This window comes from Xenopus tropicalis, chromosome 3, assembly GCF_000004195.4.
Source record: "Xenopus tropicalis strain Nigerian chromosome 3, UCB_Xtro_10.0, whole genome shotgun sequence".
NCBI lineage: Eukaryota > Metazoa > Chordata > Amphibia > Anura > Pipidae > Xenopus > Xenopus tropicalis.
This window is the reverse complement of record NC_030679.2, coordinates 139,778,382-139,798,249: the sequence shown is the minus strand read 5'-3', so window position 1 is coordinate 139,798,249 and position 19,868 is coordinate 139,778,382. Positions and strand designations below refer to the sequence as shown.

At 45.9% G+C, this 19,868-nt stretch overlaps 2 protein-coding genes across 2 annotated transcripts in view; one reads left to right on the top strand and one right to left on the bottom strand.

The window, feature by feature from the left end:
* The window catches only part of lgals9 (galectin 9), a 62,196-nt gene that overhangs the window by 40,808 nt on the left and 1,520 nt on the right, over positions 1 to 19,868 (bottom strand).
* On the top strand, positions 9,787 to 19,563 carry LOC105945375 (galectin-9). Its single transcript, XM_031899440.1, has 4 exons — positions 9,787 to 9,880; positions 13,435 to 13,523; positions 15,868 to 16,063; positions 18,887 to 19,563. The coding sequence occupies exons 1-4, from the start codon at positions 9,857 to 9,859 to the stop codon at positions 18,998 to 19,000; spliced, it is 423 nt and encodes a 140-aa protein (XP_031755300.1). The 5' UTR covers positions 9,787 to 9,856; the 3' UTR covers positions 19,001 to 19,563.

Sequence of the window (19,868 nt, the reverse complement as noted above, 5' to 3'; positions counted from 1 at the left end):
TTATTTATAGAGCGCTACTTATGTACGCAGCGCTGTACAGTAGAATACATTAATACAAACAGGGGGTTATTAAAATAATAATAGATAAATACAAAGTATAACAATAAATACAAATAAACACAAATGAAGAGGATGGAGGTCCCTGCCCCGTAGAGCTTACAATCTATATAATGTTGGCTAAACAATCATTACCATGATTTTCTGTTTGGGATCATGTTTGAAAAAAAAAAAAAAAAAAAGAGTAGAAATATGGGCAAATTTTAGGTGGCAGGGTTTTGTTATTTATGAAAAACAAAATTGCAGAATAAAATTGCGAACAAGAAAATCTGACTTTCTTGTCAAACCTGAAGCTTGAAAACTTCAAAATCTGCCCCTTAATGGCTGAGCAGTACTGTTGGGGGCAATTCCCCTAAAGGAGTCTATACAAGAGGAGCCAGGAACTTCTTCTTTGGTCTGACTGTAAGAGGTTGGAAAAAATATAATGTAAGGTTGTAATTATACGAGTGTAAATGATTGTTGAACTGTTTGTGTATGAAACTGTTTGAATTGCTTGTAATGTGGAAAACTGTAAAGGGCAATTGTATTATATAATGAGGAAAGAATGTAATGCAGGATACTGGCCACCAGGGGGAAGCATAGTGCAGAAGGTATAACAGGCTGCTGTGTAGGAGACACAGGGCCCAGAGCCCAGAGGCAGCCATGGGTAGCTAGGAACAGCCACAGCAGGTTAGCAGCTTTACTAGCACAGACTAGCTGTATGAGGCAGTTATGCACAGAGCTATGCACCTACACATTTTTTTTAATAAGAAGCTACAGTCGCACATAGGGGCCCATTTCCATCAGGTTTTTTTTATTTTTCTCTAATCTGATTTTTAGCGATAAAATGATTAGATTTACTACGCATTTAAACAGCTAAAAATCCAAATCAGACAATTCGCTGGGTTAAACCTTGCAGAGTAAAAGTAGAAGTCCTTTGCCTGGACGATCCTTCTTTCGTTTTTGGATTTAGTAACAGAAAATCAAGTATAATTGTCGGTGATTTAATGGTATTACCTATTGGCCGGTGCTTAGCCCAAGCGAGGGCTCAATGGCACTCTGCAGCTCCAACCCGGCCCAAGGAAAGTCTCCCATAGGGCTCAATGGCACTCTGCAGCTCCAACCCGGCCCAAGGAAAGTCTCCCATAGGGCTCAATGGCACTCTGCAGCTCCAACCCGGCCCAAGGAAAGTCTCCCATAGGGCTCAATGGCACTCTGCAGCTCCAACCCGGCCCAAGGAAAGTCTCCCATAGGGCTCAATGGCACTCTGCAGCTCCAACCCGGCCCAAGGAAAGTCTCCCATAGGGCTCAATGGCACTCTGCAGCTCCAACCCGGCCCAAGGAAAGTCTCCCATAGGGCTCAATGGCACTCTGCAGCTCCAACCCGGCCCAAGGAAAGTCTCCCATAGGGCTCAATGGCACTCTGCAGCTCCAACCTGGCCCAAGGAAAGTCTCCCATAGGGCTCAATGGCACTCTGCAGCTCCAACCCGGCCCAAGGAAAGTCTCCCATAGGGCTCAATGGCACTCTGCAGCTCCAACCCGGCCCAAGGAAAGTCTCCCATAGGGCTCAATGGCACTCTGCAGCTCCAACCCGGCCCAAGGAAAGTCTCCCATAGGGCTCAATGGCACTCTGCAGCTCCAACCCGGCCCAAGGAAAGTCTCCCATAGGGCTCAATGGCACTCTGCAGCTCCAACCCGGCCCAAGGAAAGTCTCCCATAGGGCTCAATGGCACTCTGCAGCTCCAACCCGGCCCAAGGAAAGCCTCCCATAGGGCTCAATGGCACTCTGCAGCTCCAACCCAGCCCAAGGAAAGTCTCCCATAGGGCTCAATGGCACTCTGCAGCTCCAACCCGGCCCAAGGAAAGCCTCCCATAGGGCTCAATGGCACTCTGCAGCTCCAACCCGGCCCAAGGAAAGTCTCCCATAGGGCTCAATGGCACTCTGCAGCTCCAACCCGGCCCAAGGAAAGCCTCCCATAGGGCTCAATGGCACTCTGCAGCTCCAACCCGGCCCAAGGAAAGTCTCCCATAGGGCTCAATGGCACTCTGCAGCTCCAACCCGGCCCAAGGAAAGTCTCCCATAGGGCTCAATGGCACTCTGCAGCTCCAACCCGGCCCAAGGAAAGTCTCCCATAGGGCTCAATGGCACTCTGCAGCTCCAACCCGGCCCAAGGAAAGCCTCCCATAGGGCTCAATGGCACTCTGCAGCTCCAACCCGGCCTAAGGAAAGTCTCCCATAGGGCTCAATGGCACTCTGCAGCTCCAACCCGGCCCAAGGAAAGTCTCCCATAGGGCTCAATGGCACTCTGCAGCTCCAACCCGGCCCAAGGAAAGTCTCCCATAGGGCTCAATGGCACTCTGCAGCTCCAACCCGGCCCAAGGAAAGTCTCCCATAGGGCTCAATGGCACTCTGCAGCTCCAACCCGGCCCAAGGAAAGTCTCCCATAGGGCTCAATGGCACTCTGCAGCTCCAACCTGGCCCAAGGAAAGTCTCCCATAGGACTCAATGGCACTCTGCAGCTCCAACCCGGCCCAAGGAAAGCCTCCCATAGGGCTCAATGGCACTCTGCAGCTCCAACCCGGCCCAAGAAAAGTCACCATACTGAAGCTTGAATGAATCCGAAACTTTCGTACTCAGCGCGAAAGCCGAACGCTACGAAAAAGTTGCGACTTTTTGCGAAACATTCGGAATGGCTACGAAAAAGTCGCAACAATTTTGCGAAAAATCGCAAAATACCGATCATTACAACAAAAACGCATTCGGACGCATTCGGCCAGTTCGTGGGTTAGTAAATGTGCCCCTTGGTGTGCGAGTGGTAAAATTAAATTAACCAATATTTAAATTTGAAACTAGTTGAGTAAATGATCTTTGCTGTGATTTTCGCAAATCACAGCAGTGATTGTTGAGAGCTGGATACAGTACTGTATTATATCATCATTACAGGTTCTGAGCCCAGAATATCAGTATTCAAAGCTCTTCCAAACAAAATCTCATGTGGGGACAACCCATGTTTTGCAGTGGGGGTGGAACGGATAGACGTGAGGACTCATGGGAGAGCCTCTATCCATGAGCACCCCAATGTCTTAGTGGCTTTGGCCAATTTGGCCTTAATAATTCCAATCGTCCATTCGTCAAGCTGATGTCTGTAGTCTCTTTGGGGGGCAAGGAGTTGTTGGTCAATGTTGAGGACTTTACAGACTGTGGACATTATGGTATTATCAAAATGAGTACCCCAATCTGAACTTATTTGCAAGGGGACACCAAATCTAGGTATTATTTCATGAATAATCAATTTGGTTGTAGTGGTTACATCAGCTTTAACTACTGGAATCACACACTAAGACAAACCTATACTGTTGGCATGGGGGCATTTCAATATAAGCAATTCGATTAATTCTTCTGTCTGTGGGAGGTGGCTGGGAGAGGTGGAGACAGGGCGCCAGGCATATAGGGCATACATTTTTGATGGATTGGGCAACAGAAGAAAAACCAGGGGCATGCCAGAATTTAGAGATAGATCTTTTCATCCCCCGTTTTTCCCCCCTTCTCCAAGCACTATGGGAAACACTGGCAAGGTGGGGGAGCAAGGACTAAGGGGCCACTAACAAATGGTTGCAGACATAGACACCTTCTGGGTTTGGGGTACAACCTTGCTTAATCCATGACTGGACTTCATTAGGGTTGGCAATTTGTTGCGGAGACTTGAGCTGGGCAGTGGAGAGTGGGAGAGGAATGCCAATGGGAATGGATGCTAAAAGAGGAGGGTTATCGGCGATTTGACAAGCCGGTGATTTGAATCTGCAACATAATCAGAACCATGGGTGTGGGCAGAACACTTAACAAAAGCTAACGCAAAAGGTAATAATATGGCATTCAGTAAATTAGAGACCAAACATGATGTGCAATAGGTTTGCCAGATCAAGTGAGGTTGCCCCGTTCTTTCCATAGGGATACGAGCCACCCCTACGTCATAAGCAGAGTCAGAGGAAATGTTTACACTCTTTCCTACGGATATTTCACAGGCTCAATGAGGGTAATTCTTTTCAGCATGAGTGTCAGGGGTGGCACCTGTATGAGCTCTGTCCCCCCATCATTAGGCCCTCGGTGCTGCTCTAAGCCTGAGGTCCGGGAGGGGCAAAAGCGGAGCAGTTACGTGCAAGATGGCCCGGCAGACTACACGCAGAGCACAGACGGGGCTTGTAATACGTGGCTTGTGGTTGTGTAGGGAGAGGAGGAAGGGTAAACTCAGTCAGTCACGAACATCCTAATCTGCCTAATAGCAGTTACCCTGGCCCAGTCATGGCCTGCAGGGAAAATCTCAATCAACTGTTCTGTAAGGGTTTCTACCCCTGCACCTACCCCTGTATCTGTAAAGCCGCCAGCTCCTCTGCCCTTCACATGACATTTCACCATGACTGAACCACTTTACACACCATAAAGTGTGTAAACTCTAGCGCCAGGCTAGATACCCTGACCTTATGTCTCGGCCACCCTCCCTTTTAGAATGTAAGCTCTTGCGAGCAGGGCCCTCCCCCTCCAATCCTTATCCAAATGTAACTGTAACCCATTTTTGGGAATTGTTTATATGTACACGTTAACTGTTCTGTCTTCTGTACCCCTCTATTCTGTACAGAGCTGCGTAAACTGATGGCACTATATAAATAATAATAATAATAATAATAATAATAATAATAATAATAATAAAAAATTAATTTTTAGCAACTGCCACTTGAAGTAGTTGCCAAAAATCCACCCAATTCGGGTTGTACAGCAAAACCAGATGCTCAGTCCCCTTAGGGGTTTGTTCGGGATCTGGGAGATCATTTACAAGGGAGTCAAGGCCCTTTGGGCTCCATGGCACATGGCCAATTGGGTTTTATCATCTGGTTGGGGAACAAGAACCTCTATTAAGGGGAATTTGTAAGTGGTATCATCCTCAACACCAGAATGGGCAACAGGCCTGGGCACCCTTCCTGACTGAGTAACAAAGGGACCCTTGGGGGTAAAAGCAAATTGATTTAAATATACCCTGGGATGCAGAAGCCCAATCTGCAGGTGGGACAGGGAATTGTGCAGGTAACTGAGAATATTCACCATCTGTGGTTACAGATTTGTTACTGACTGCAGAAAGGAATTTAGGGCCTTAAGCTCTCTAGCCGTTCCACTTATAGTCTCCTCAGCTTGGGACATGGGTGACTGAGACGAACTTGGTTGTGATTTAGGGCAGTAGGCTCAGGGTGCTACTCGGCACCTTCCAGTTTAATGGTTTTCACAGAGAAAGATCTGGGAACTGAAACTAAATTGACTTTATAAACAGGAACTTCGACCTTGGTTTTTTATGTTTATGGGAAAATGCAGTAAAAGGAAGGAAGCATTTACTGGTCACATGTTTCTTATTGGTAGATATGGGTTACCGCATCTGGGAAACCTAGAGCCTTTTCTTACAAATGCAGTTAAAATCACAGTTTTCCACAATTTTCTTCCATTCATACTTTGCTATTTGTGCAAATTGTTTTTTTTCATGGTTTCAAACAAATATAAATACGGAAAAAAAAACAAGTTTTAGTAAATCCCCCCTGTCATGGGCTTATATCCTATCACTGTGTCTTATACTTATAAATTGATTTACTGTGGGTGGTTCAAGTGCTATGTGTCACAGGCCAAATTCCACGGAGATAGATTGAAATAAACTTAATAAAATAAACCTCATTCCAATACAAACTTAACTTGCTTCAGGACATTAACATTTTATAGACCCCCTTGTTACTATTTAGATTAAACAAGCTCCGCTATGGCATGAGTATCTTTACCTGTAGGGGTTTGTATGAGGGGCTAGTGGGGAGAATGATCTCTGTGACACTGTGTGGGTAGGGCTAGGGAGAAAAAGAGTGTTTTAGGTCTGTGAAAGGATAATAAACTCATACCTCCCAGGGACAAAAATATATGACACTGGTAGTGCGGCAAAAATGTTTTGGCCACGCCTGCTTTGTGACCACACCACACCCACTTTACATGCCCCAGATGTGCCAGTATAATCACTAAATAAAGAGAATAAAGGACATATTAACTTCAAAGGTGCCAGTATGACTACATTACGTTGATAAAGGGCATATTAACCCCAGACATGCCAGTAAAATTAATAAATGAAACTGATAAAGGGCATATCAACTTCAGACATGCCAACAGTTCTGTGCATTTTCCAAAGTTATAAACGGGGCCAATTCCAGTGGTACATAAATTTCCTGAAAGCAAAACAATATTAATGTACCACTAGAAGTTCTTGCCATATTAAAAAGGCCTAAGGTTCCCAGACTTATAAGGGCCCCTTTTAAATGTCTGCTATATTTTATGAATGAGCGATACCTCTTCCCCTGCATGCTGTGCTCTGCCAGAGATCCCCAGGAGTGAGAGAGATATGTTAGGGGTGGAAAGGTGAAACTGTGCAGCACACAAATAAAGGCAGCAGCCTCTTCTGCCTGATAAAAGATCGGGGCACCCTCAGCCCCTGACCCCGTGAGAAGGAGCAGGAGAGGAATGCCGCCAATGCCGATAGTTGACCCTTGCCTGTCACAAATGCTCCTCCCAGGACAATTAAAAATCAAGGTAAACCTGTGAGCTTGGGGTAGCAGGGGAAATTCAAGAGTTAAGGGGGCGGGCTTTTTTCCCCGGAGCAGAGCAGGCACAGCAATCAATTAAATGGCAATGCTGAGAAGCGGGACATCTAACAGTGAATCCGGGACAGCGGGCAGTGCCATAAATATCGGGACTGTACGGTTGGGAGGTATGAATAAACTGCTTACGGGTTAGGCTAATTCAGTCATTTGGCCCTGGGGCCAAACGATCGAATTAGAACGAAGGTAATAGGCGCAATCGGTTCTGGGACTGCATCAACGAGCCAATGCAGTCCCCAATCCGACTAAATTTTTTAACCTGCCTGATTGATATCTACCTGATTTGAGGCCAGATATCAGTCGGGCAGACCCGGTGGTAGTGCCCATACACGGGCCGATAAGCTGCCGAATCGGAGCAGCTAGAATCGGCCCGTGTATGGGGACCTTTACTGTGGCTGACCAGCATACATGCTAATAAGGAGGCCAATGCACTGATCGCTGTTTTTACAAGGGTTGGAATTCCTAGTGAAATCCTATCAGATCAGGGCAGCCAGTGTATGTCTAATCTTATGCAGAGTCTCTGGCAGAGATGCCCGGTGCGAGCCCTTCAGACTACCGCCCACCATCCTCAAACCAACGGACTTTTTTGTTCCTAAAAATGATAGTGGAGCAAGATTTTGTGTAGACTACAGACATTTAAATAATTGTACAATTACGGATGCCTATCCAGTGGAAGTTGCAGGTTGTTTAGTGGATTAACGGGCCGATTCTAGCTGCCGATGGGTCCCTTAGACAGATTTGGCAGCTAATTGGCCCGTGTATGGGCACTACCGACGGGCCTGCCTGACTGATATCTGGCCTGAAATTGGTCAGATCTTGATCGTGCAGGTTAGAAAATGTAGTCGGATCGGGGACCGCAGCGGACCGACTTTTCCTATACCCATCGTTATAATTCGATCGTTTGGCCCCAGTTTTTTTTTTTTTACCCTGGATTCTCCCGATATTGCCCACCCGTAGGTAGGGATATCGGGAGAAGATCCGCTCGCTTGGCGACATTGCCAAACGAGCGGATCTTATGGTGTATGGGGACCTTAAGAATTCAGGCAAAGAGATACAAAGCAGCATTTTTGTGTTACTGAGATAAAAGTGCTTCAGCATTTACTGGTTGCTCTGGTGGAATTAGGTTTTGCTGTGAGAAAGAGGCTTCACATCACCGGACCAGTGAAAGTTTTTGGAAGCAGAAAATATGGTGGAAGGTATGTGGGAAAAGTGTGTGTAAGTCTTATTGGTGCTCAATGATATACTGGTTGCACTGGGGGCTGCTATTGCCTTGCTGAGAGTGAGGGGCTTCAGATCTCCAAGCCAGTAAATACCTTGAGCTGGGAAATAAGTTATATAATGAAAAATGTTTTGTTTTCATAAAATTGCTTCAGGTATACACTGGTTACTGGGATAAGGAGCCATATCATGGGGGAGCAAGAGGCTCTTACAAACACGGGACTAGTTATTAACCTTGGAACCAATGGAAGAAATGTCAGTTTCATATAAAAGTGTCTTTCTGCTAGCTATGCCAGATAATTGTCTGCTTCCATTGGTGGAAGCGCTGACTCTGCAGATAGCAGGGGGCTTGGGAACACCAGACCAGACATTTTGGAAGTGAAACAGGAATAACACTGCTGAATGTACTGGTTTCACTGGTGGGGGTTTCAATCTTGTGCAAGCAAGAGGCCTCAGGAACAGGATAGCAGTCTACTGTATAGTCAGTCTGCTTTGTGTAGAAACAACTAGCTGGACCCAAACCCCTTAAGACCAGGAGAATGGCGTGCTGCCTATACCCTCCTGTATGAGTGAGGATTCTCTGGTAATTGCTCAGATCTATTACTGCACCTTCATTTAGCAGCATCTGCTAGGATTCAGCAACAACATAACCCGGCAGCCTGGTACCAATGTCATCTTGTTGTCATATAACAACACAAAATGTATAAGCAAATACTGTAAAACCCTGAATACCCAAGTTCTACCCATTTGGAGAGATCTTGGAGGAGGGAAGGTGTCTTACTATCACATGTATTGTGTACTTATAACTTGATTTACTGTGGATGATTCAGAGCCATGTGTTACAGATATACAGGGTTAAATGATTCTGTAATTTGGATAGTAATCTTGTTATAGCCATTAGAGGTACTGGTGCCATTCTGCCTGCTGAACCCAATATGGGAGCTCCACCCCCTATTGCAGTGGCTCTTAAGCTTCCTAATGCCCTTTGACCCTTTAATACAGTTCCTCATGTTGTGGTGACCCCAAACCAAAAAATTATTCCTAAAACCATCGGAAATATGTGTTTTCCGATGGTCTTAGGTGACCCCTGTGAAAGGGTCGTTCGGCCCCCAAAGGGGTCCCGACCCACAGGTTGAGAACCACTGACCTATTATGTTTCCCGTCCATACCATGTCCAGTAGATTTCAGGAGTTAAGCTGGCCATACATATCCTGATAGTAAACCATTTTGTGCGATATTCGGTGCATATATGGTGGATCAACGAGGCAACCAATATCACAAAAGCATCGGATAATGGTCATCTCAGCGACTGGGTGGGACAGAAGATTTTAATTGGGTGTTGTTGAAGGCACCCAAGCAAAATCTGCATTTAGGGCTGAATTGTCAGGTAGAGGTAGAATCCCTATTGTTTCTACCTCCATATCTGATGATTCAGTCCTGAACATCAGTGGATCAATGGAAAGATCGTAATTGTAAGGTGTATGGCCATCTTTAAGCCCCTTGAACTCTTATGGAACCATCAGCCCCACTGGATCTGTGTAACCTGGAGAAACCATAACATCAAGGACTGCAGTATATCAGCCTATCTGTGGCTTGGCTACACACGGACTGTCTGTGGGGCACTCTGGGTAAATCCTGCCAGTTGGTGGAGCTATCTCTTTTGAACATATGGCTTAAAATGGCACCAATATCTTGTGCTACTTACTGATTAAAATTACTAGAAAATTCTATCCCTGACCTCTACGTTCTCTTGCCTGTATACAGTATTGTGGGACATGGGTCAAAAAGGCCGGTTACACCCCCTTGTGTTGATTGCAGGGTGTATCCCCCACCCCTTCCTATCTGTTCTTATATATTGCTTGACTTACTGGAAAATGAAAGAGACTTTTCCATCAGCAGCATCAGCACAGGACTCCCAGCAGGGATAACATGGCAACTTCTATCAGTAATCCGGTAAGTGCCCTCTCTCCCTCTCCAACACTAGCAGCCTTGTGCCCAACCTCTTGTCAAAAACTGAACCTTCACCTTAAGGCCTCACCACTTGGTTAAATGCTACAAGACATAAATAGTGAAAATAGCCACAACACAAATGCTAAAAAACCCTCTTTCAAATTTCTATGCACAACTAACACAAGTTGGAAGCGTATCCCTGAGCAAATTGTACACAAAATGGCTGATGGATATCCCCCAGCTCACTACAGAGCAATGGGAGGATATCTTAGACTCAGCCTTTGATGGGGTCATTAGCAGTAAGGATAAGAAGACTCAACTGAATTATCTACATAGAATCTACCTTACTCCACAGAGATTACATGACATGAATCCCAATATATCTCAAAACTGCCCAAGATGTCAACACGCTCCTGCAAATTGTATGCATATGATATGGGAACGCCCCACAATTAAGCCCTTTTGGGGAAAAGTCATAGAGCTGATAAGAGAAGGGGTTGCCCGGATAAATTCTATAAAGTTTGGGAACTCTGGATAGACCCTTACACGAGGAATATATAGACTCGGTATTGTTATATATATTGTATTTCTGAAACTCCTCCCAATCAGATCAATAGCCATAAATCAATGGAGGGACAAAACTGCAATCATTTTGCTATATATATGTAAATAATATCCTGTAATGCTCAATAAAAGAATTGTTAAAAAAAAAGAAAATGGCCACAAGATATAGGGTCATGTAATAAAAGGCACTAGTCAGCAGGTAGAATTTCCATGTCACCAGTTTAAATTAAAAAATCTTATTGGTTAGTATGGGTTCCTGCTACTTAGTGCCTTTTATTACATACGGGGAATAGTCTGTTGACTATTGATCGTGCTGACACCGCAGCCAAAACCTATTACTTTTACCTATGGTACTAAAATGCATGGCTTTGTATTGCAAGTAAATATGCTCTTTACCTACCCTGCCTTCACTCTAGGAGTAGGGTTGCCACCTTTGTGTGCCATTAATATTGGCCTTCGGGATGGGCTTGGGTAAGTGACATAATGGGGCAGGAAAATGGGCAATGGGCAGAGGCAGGCTTGTGGTTAAAAAGGGGACAGGGATGAATCCATAGGCTAATGCATGTATGGTGCCGGCAAGTTGCCTGACCAAGTTGCCTAAGGTGCCTGCCTGGCACTGGAAGTACATCTTTAATTACCCAGACGGGCCAGGAGAAGCCAATGTGGTTCTGTATTAGCAATTAGCGTTCAGGGATGAGCAATGGTGATCATTTATATGAATCCACAATAGAATTATGTCATGCATTTTGTTTCACAACAAAAACAACACAAGAAAAAACACAGATTGACTCCGATGCATTTAGTACAAGAAAAAACACAGCCAAAGATGTCACCCTAATAACCTAATTATTTCACCCTAATCACCATTTTCTCAGTGCTGTACAATGGCACCGGATAAGAGTTAGCATCTGGGCAGCTTTGCTTCTATCTACAGTGCAGTAACGGGTGTACATAGCACTGCTGGCTCCCTGGCGCCCTCCCATGGAAATTAAAAGCATTGCATGAGTTAGTAGCAGGGATACCAACCCACAGAAACATTATTACATTACAATCTATTAACAATTACTGATGAGAAAGAAAAACATTCTGTGTATGCAGAACCCCCCCATGACTGCTCTCAGGCTTGCTTTGGTGACTCCCACCCTAGCAAGTCTGATGTTTGTAATAAACCTAGTCCAGCTGACCCGTCCTTTGGGCTGGTTCAGTTCCTATAATCTAAAGGGGAGACCTCTGGTGCACTGATTGTTTTTATGGGAAAATAGAACCCCCCTCTATCTGCCTATAATCCCCTCTAATGTACTTGTACAGAGTAATCATGTCCCCTCGCAAGCGCCTCTTTTCCAGAGAAAACAACCCCAACCCTGACAGTCTAACCTCATCGTCTTATCCTTCCATTCCTTATACCTGCACATCTCTGTGCTCCTTTTAGTCTATTAATATCCTGGGACCCAAAAAGGTGAGGCCTAGGGATGTATAAAGAGTAGAGGTCCCACCCCAGCTCCTGTCCCCAGGCAGCTCCTGTCCCCAGGCAGGGGTATGTGTCTTGGCACCAACTGTTGAGAGTAGTAATTAGCTCATCTGTCCCGTTTCATTTTGCCGAAAAATTCACAAAATGGCAAGAAATACATTGAAGGCAATGGGTGTTTTTTTGCACTTTTTTTAACCACTCAACAATTTTTTACTTTTTTTTTCACCCATTGGAGTCTATGAGCATCTTTTCATGGTGAAAGCTTGCAAACAATTTCGCTCATTACTAGTTCGAGTCTAGAAATCACCCAAAGAGCCCCTAAAGATCAGTTTGATCAAAGAAGGAAGATGTATTGCAACAACAAGCTCCAAATACAATTGTACTCAGGAGAGCTCTCCCTCTCTGACCATTACATGACTTTTTATAGCATAAAACCACTTTACTATCATATTAAGACCAATATCTTTTGATTGGGACAAAACAACCCATCACATTCTTGATCCAATGCTAAAACACCTCGGTACTACAGGGCACAGGTCTCCCCTCTCTTCTTCTTTGTCCTTACGGGTTTGTCCTCCATGTAGGAGGTCCTTTTTTGTTTTTAATTGTACCTCATTAAGTGTTTTTTTGTAATAAATCTGGGGATACCGCTATCCTTAAATCTGAGTACCATATCGTCTGCTGTACAGGACCCCCCCCCCCCCACTGGGTCACCGATTCTTCTCCTCGCCCGAGTAAACTCTAATTTGGTAAAGACCATTTGAATCTGGATGGGTGGAAGCTTTCAAGATGCAATAGAAGTTGAGTGAGGTTGTGTCATGTGTCATAGTGAATTTCAGTGTTTCCAAATCAACATTGTGCATGGAACAATATACAGATTATATTCCACCATAAAACAATAAAGGCTGGGGGGGGGCTGGAAAGACCAGTCACTATTTTTTTTGGGAGAGCAGACTCACCTCCAGAGTAATCCAGGTGCCCATAATGGTGAAGGAAGAGGCGGGTAAGGTGTTTCTAGGGTAAATACTAGCCCTCCCTTAGCACTGGCAACCAATTCTGCACCCCCATGTAATAAATCCCAGGTTTCCCTCCACTCCCAGCATCTCCCCACAGTCCGGGGCACCCTTCAATATTATTATTACTATTATTTATATAGTGCCATCAATTCATGCAGGGCTTTACAGAATAGAGGGGTACAAAAGACATAACAGTTAACATGTACATATAAACAATACACAAAAATGGTTTGCGGTTACATTGGATGAGGGTCGGAGACACTTCTGGAAATGTGCATCCAGTTGCATAGAAGCCAAGGGATGGACTAAGGTTCAGATTATCAGCCCAACAGCAATCAGACCCAATTTGCAGCACAAATGAGCCCTAAAGAGTGGTGACAATTCCATAGTTCAACTAATACATATACAAGGCACATAGCAGAGGCCTAGTGTTCTCAGCTGGGGCAGTTTGTGCCTACATGATAGGTATATAAAGGTTCCCATGTTGTTATTACTGTTCTTTTCCATAGACTATGCCTTTCCAGTGTGCCATACCTGGGGGTATACGTGGTGGCATGACAGTGACTATTGATGGGACAGTATTCAATAACTGTAAAAGGTAAGTGGCAAAAGAAAGGAGAGTTACACATAGCGGAATTAGGGGAGGGGGGTGCTTAGCCAGGGGCAATTGCACAGTCAGACCAAAAGAAAAGTGACCCTCTGTTAGTAAGTAGTAGTTAGTAACATAGTAAGTTAGGTTGGAAAAAGACATACGTCCATCACGTTCAACCATAATGCCTATACTGTATATAACCTGCCTAACTGCTAGTTGATCAAGAGGAAGGCAAAAACCCCATCTGAAGCCTCTCCAATTTGCCGCAGAGGGGAAAAAATTCCTTCCTGACTCCAAGATGGCAATCGGACCAGTCCCTGGATCAACTTGTACTAAGAGCTATCTCCCATACCCCTGTATTCCCTCACTTGTACTGAGAGCTATCTCCCCTACCCCTGTATTCCCTCACTTGTACTGAGAGCTATCTCCCCTACCCCTGTATTCCCTCACTTGTACTGAGAGCTATCTCCCATACCCCTGTATTCCCTCACTTGTACTGAGAGCTATCTCCCCTACCCCTGTATTCCCTCACTTGTACTGAGAGCTATCTCCCCTACCCCTGTATTCCCTCACTTGTACTGAGAGCTATCTCCCCTACCCCTGTATTCCCTCACTTGTACTGAGAGCTATCTCCCATACCCCTGTATTCCCTCACTTGTACTGAGAGATATCTCCCCTACCCCTGTATTCCCTCACTTGTACTGAGAGCTATCTCCCCTACCCCTGTATTCCCTCACTTGTACTGAGAGCTATCTCCCCATACCCCTGTATTCCCTCACTTGTACTGAGAGCTATCCCCCCTACCCCTGTATTCCCTCACTTGTACTGAGAGCTATCTCCCATAACCCTGTATTCCCTCACTTGTACTGAGAGCTATCCCCCCTACCCCTGTATTCCCTCACTTGTACTGAGAGCTATCTCCCATAACCCTGTATTCCCTCACTTGTACTGAGAGCTATCTCCCCTACCCCTGTATTCCCTCACTTGTACTGAGAGCTATCCCCCCTACCCCTGTATTCCCTCACTTGTACTGAGAGCTATCCCCCCTACCCCTGTATTCCCTCACTTGTACTGAGAGCTATACCCCCTACCCCTGTATTCCCTCACTTGTACTGAGAGCTATCTCCCATACCCCTGTATTCCCTCACTTGTACTGAGAGCTATCTCCCATACCCCTGTATTCCCTCACTTGTACTGAGAGCTATCTCCCATACCCCTGTATTCCCTCACTTGTACTGAGAGCTATCTCCCCTACCCCTGTATTCCTTCACTTGTACTGAGAGCTATCTCCCCATACCCCTGTATTCCCTCACTTGTACTGAGAGCTATCTCCCCTACCCCTGTATTCCCTCACTTGTACTGAGAGTTATCTCCCTACCCCTGTATTCCCTCACTTGTACTGAGAGCTATCCCCCCTACCCCTGTATTCCCTCACTTGTACTGAGAGCTATCTCCCCTACCCCTGTATTCCCTCACTTGTACTGAGAGTTATCTCCCCTACCCCTGTATTCCCTCACTTGTACTGAGAGCTATCCCCCTACCCCTGTATTCCCTCACTTGCTAAATACCCACCCAGCCCCTACTTGTACCTATCTAATGTATCAGCCAGTACAACTGATTCGGGGAGGGAACCTCACAGCAACAAACCCTTTCCCAATATTTAAATGGAACCTCCCTTCTTCTAAACGGAGTGGGTGCCCTCGTGTCCGTTGGAAGGACCTACTGGTAAATAAAACATTAGAAAGGTTATTATATGATCCCCTTATATATTTATACATAGTTATCATGTCACCTCTTAAGCGCCTCTTCTCCAGTGTAAACAGACCCAACTTGGCCAGTCTTTCCCCATAACTGAGACTTTCCATACCCTTTACCAGCTTAGTTGCCCTTCTCTGGACCCTCTCTAACTCAGTAATGTCCCGTTTGAGCACTGGAGACCAAAACTGAACAGCATATTCTAGATGGGGCCTTACCAGCGCTCTGTAAAGGGGAAGAATAACCCCCTCCTCCCGTGAATCTATACGCAATAAAGTCTTTACCACTGTAGTAGCCATTGGCACTGAATGGGACCATGAATGTAAAATCACTGAACTCCTGCAGTGATTTACAAAGTAATGCTGCTGACTGAACTGAATTATATGCAGCCATGCAGCATCTAAATTAATTGCTAACTAGCCATGTGGATTCAATATGTGGCCAATACGAGGGCTCATACAGACGGGCGTTTCATTCTGTATTCCCACGCGCTGACATCTGTTCCTGCTTCCCCCTATGGTGGATCCTTCCTGCGTTGCAGCCCTTTATTGTGAAAAACAGTAAATATAATTGTATTTTTTTTTTTTTTTTTAAGGTTTGCAGTGAACTTTAAATGCTTCAACAATGACACTGCCTTTCATTTTAATCCGCGGTTTGATGATGGCAACATTATTGTATGCAACACAGAGCTGGGCAACAAATGGGGCTCGGAGGAACGGATGAACCACATGCCCTTCATCAGGAATCGCTACTTTAAGATAAACATAACTGTACAGGAAGACGTCTTTCAGGTGAGACTTTCTGCTGAATGAGTTTAATATCTAGATTTCTGTCTTGCTGTTCTCAGTGTGATAAACTATAGTAGGGTTTCTGTAGCAAACACTCCAGCTGTACCAGTGCAGGAATGGCTGCCCCCGGGGCTACACAGCGGGGTATTTATATAAACTATAGTAGGGTTTCTGTAGCAAACACCCCAGCTGTACCAGTGCAGGAATGGCTGCCCCCGGGGCTACACAGCGGGGTATTTATATAAACTATAGTAGGGTTTCTGTAGCAAACACCCCAGCTGTACCAGTGCAGGAATGGCTGCCCCCGGGGCTACACAGCGGGGTATTTATATAAACTATAGTAGGGTTTCTGTAGCAAACACCCCAGCTGTACCGGTGCAGGAATGGCTGCCCCCGGGGCTACACAGTGGGGTATTTATATAAACTATAGTAGGGTTTCTGTAGCAAACACCCCAGCTGTACCAGTGCAGGAATGGCTGCCCCCGGGGCTACACAGCGGGGTATTTATATAACCTATAGTAGGGTTTCTGTAGCAAACACCCCAGCTGTACCAGTGCAGGAATGGCTGCCCCCGGGGCTACACAGCGGGGTATTTATATAAACTATAGTAGGGTTTCTGTAGCAAACACCCCAGCTGTACCAGTGCAGGAATGGCTGCCCCCGGGGCTACACAGCGGGGTATTTATATAAACTATAGTAGGGTTTCTGTAGCAAACACCCCAGCTGTACCAGTGCAGGAATGGCTGCCCCCGGGGCTACACAGCGGGGTATTTATATAAACTATAGTAGGGTTTCTGTAGCAAACACCCCAGCTGTACCGGTGCAGGAATGGCTGCCCCCGGGGCTACACAGAGGGGTATTTATATAAACTATAGTAGGGTTTCTGTAGCAAACACCCCAGCTGTACCAGTGCAGGAATGGCTGCCCCCGGGGCTACACAGCGGGGTATTTATATAACCTATAGTAGGGTTTCTGTAGCAAACACCCCAGCTGTACCGGTGCAGGAATGGCTGCCCCCGGGGCTACACAGCGGGGTATTTATATAAACTATAGTAGGGTTTCTGTAGCAAACACCCCAGCTGTACCGGTGCAGGAATGGCTGCCCCCGGGGCTACACAGCGGGGTATTTATATAAACTATAGTAGGGTTTCTGTAGCAAACACCCCAGCTGTACCGGTGCAGGAATGGCTGCCCCCGGGGCTACACAGCGGGGTATTTATATAAACTATAGTAGGGTTTCTGTAGCAAACACCCCAGCTGTACCAGTGCAGGAATGGCTGCCCCCGGGGCTACACAGCGGGGTATCTATATAAACTATAGTAGGGTTTCTGTAGCAAACACCCCAGCTGTACCAGTGCAGGAATGGCTGCCCCCGGGGCTACACAGCGGGGTATTTATATAAACTATAGTAGGGTTTCTGTAGCAAACACCCCAGCTGTACCAGTGCAGGAATGGCTGCCCCCGGGCTACACAGCGGGGTATTTATATAAACTATAGTAGGGTTTCTGTAGCAAACACCCCAGCTCTACCGGTGCAGGAACGGCTGCCCCCGGGGCTACACAGCGGGGTATTTATATAAACTATAGTAGGGTTTCTGTAGCAAACACCCCAGCTGTACCAGTGCAGGAATGGCTGCCCCCGGGGCTACACAGCGGGGTATTTATATAAACTATAGTAGGGTTTCTGTAGCAAACACCCCAGCTGTACCAGTGCAGGAATGGCTGCCCCCGGGGCTACACAGCGGGGTATTTATATAAACTATAGTAGGGTTTCTGTAGCAAACACCCCAGCTGTACCGGTGCAGGAATGGCTGCCCCCGGGGCTACACAGCGGGGTATTTATATAAACTATAGTAGGGTTTCTGTAGCAAACACCCCAGCTGTACCGGTGCAGGAACGGCTGCCCCCGGGGCTACACAGCGGGGTATTTATATAAACTATAGTAGGGTTTCTGTAGCAAACACCCCAGCTGTACCGGTGCAGGAATGGCTGCCCCCGGGGCTACACAGCGGGGTATTTATATAACCTATAGTAGGGTTTCTGTAGCAAACACCCCAGCTGTACCGGTGCAGGAATGGCTGCCCCCGGGGCTACACAGCGGGGTATTTATATAAACTATAGTAGGGTTTCTGTAGCAAACACCCCAGCTGTACCGGTGCAGGAATGGCTGCCCCCGGGGCTACACAGCGGGGTATTTATATAAACTATAGTAGGGTTTCTGTAGCAAACACCCCAGCTGTACCGGTGCAGGAATGGCTGCCCCCGGGGCTACACAGCGGGGTATTTATATAAACTATAGTAGGGTTTCTGTAGCAAACACCCCAGCTGTACCAGTGCAGGAATGGCTGCCCCCGGGGCTACACAGCGGGGTATTTATATAAACTATAGTAGGGTTTCTGTAGCAAACACCCCAGCTGTACCAGTGCAGGAATGGCTGCCCCCGGGGCTACACAGCGGGGTATTTATATAAACTATAGTAGGGTTTCTGTAGCAAACACCCCAGCTGTACCAGTGCAGGAATGGCTGCCCCCGGGGCTACACAGCGGGGTATTTATATAAACTATAGTAGGGTTTCTGTAGCAAATACCACAGATTTTTTTGTTGTTACTGTTACTTTAAGGCACAACCAGTGGGCAAACATGCAAGGTGCATTTGCCCCATGTTTTTTTTCTAATTGGGTCATTAAAAAATCAAGGTTTTTGCTGCATGTTTGTTTCCCACACCTCATACTCATAAATGTTATTCCTTTCCTGGTTTCTTCGCTTTCATATTGTCTAGTTCTGATACTGTTCAGTTTTTTCATCCTTGCTTTACTGTATTCCCCCAGGTCTCAGTGAATGGAAATCATGTCTTGCATTACCGTCATCGTGTTTCCTACCACAGCATCAATTCTCTCCAACTCTGGGGTGAAATTACTCTTAGCAACATTTCCTTCTCTTAGTCAGTGAAGAACTGGGCCCAAGGCACTAGAATCTAAATTCTGACTACAAAAGAAATTAAAGGCATGAAGTCCCCCACTGAAAAAATGATTGTTTGTGGGAAAGACAATATTCCCAAGCTGTTGCTTGCGTGTAGCTCTGTCCCCCATTGCTTTGCCTGCTGTCCTGTATTCTGAAAATGATATGCTGTGTAATAAAGTTCCAACTCCAACAGTAAATACACCAGTGTCATGGTTGTCCGAGCCCAATACCCACTCATGTTTGACCCTTTACTGTTATTAGAATGAGCTCTATAACCAAACTCATTGCAGCACTTTGTCACAAACATAAAGTCCATGTATAGCCCCCCCCCGGCACTAAGGGCCAACAGCAATCACTTGTCTCTAGAGCAGGGGAACCCCAACGTTGAGACCACTGGGAGCAACACCCAAGGGGTTGGTGTGCAACATGGCGCCCCCGAGCCACTGCTCTACAGAATCACAAGACACCTCTATATTACTTTTTTAATTTGTTTTTATTTTATTTTGCATGCTTAACGAACAAAATAAATTAAACTAACATCGAATCTCAGTTGAGTTTGATATAAATATCAGATGTTTAGTTAGCACAAAGTAATACATATAGTTAGGGCTGAAGTCCATCAAGTTCAACCCTTTCAAGTGAAACCAGCACATACTGACCTATCTATCCACTCGCATACAGAACCATACTGACCTATCTATCCACTCACATACAGACCCATACTGACCTATCTATATACTCACATACAGACCCATACTGACCTATCTATCCACTCACATACAGACCCATACTGACCTATCTATCCACTCACATACAGACCCACACTGACCTATCTATATACTCACATAC

Bases quoted from the DNA above. Each gene is read 5' to 3' on its own strand.
- LOC105945375 (XM_031899440.1), top strand. From the start codon at position 9,857: ATGGCAACTTCTATCAGTAATCCG. The intron at 9,881-13,434 runs GTAAGTGCCCTC...TCTTTTCCATAG, and splicing joins CAACTTCTATCAGTAATCCG to ACTATGCCTTTCCAGTGTGC. The intron at 16,064-18,886 runs GTGAGACTTTCT...GTATTCCCCCAG, and splicing joins TACAGGAAGACGTCTTTCAG to GTCTCAGTGAATGGAAATCA.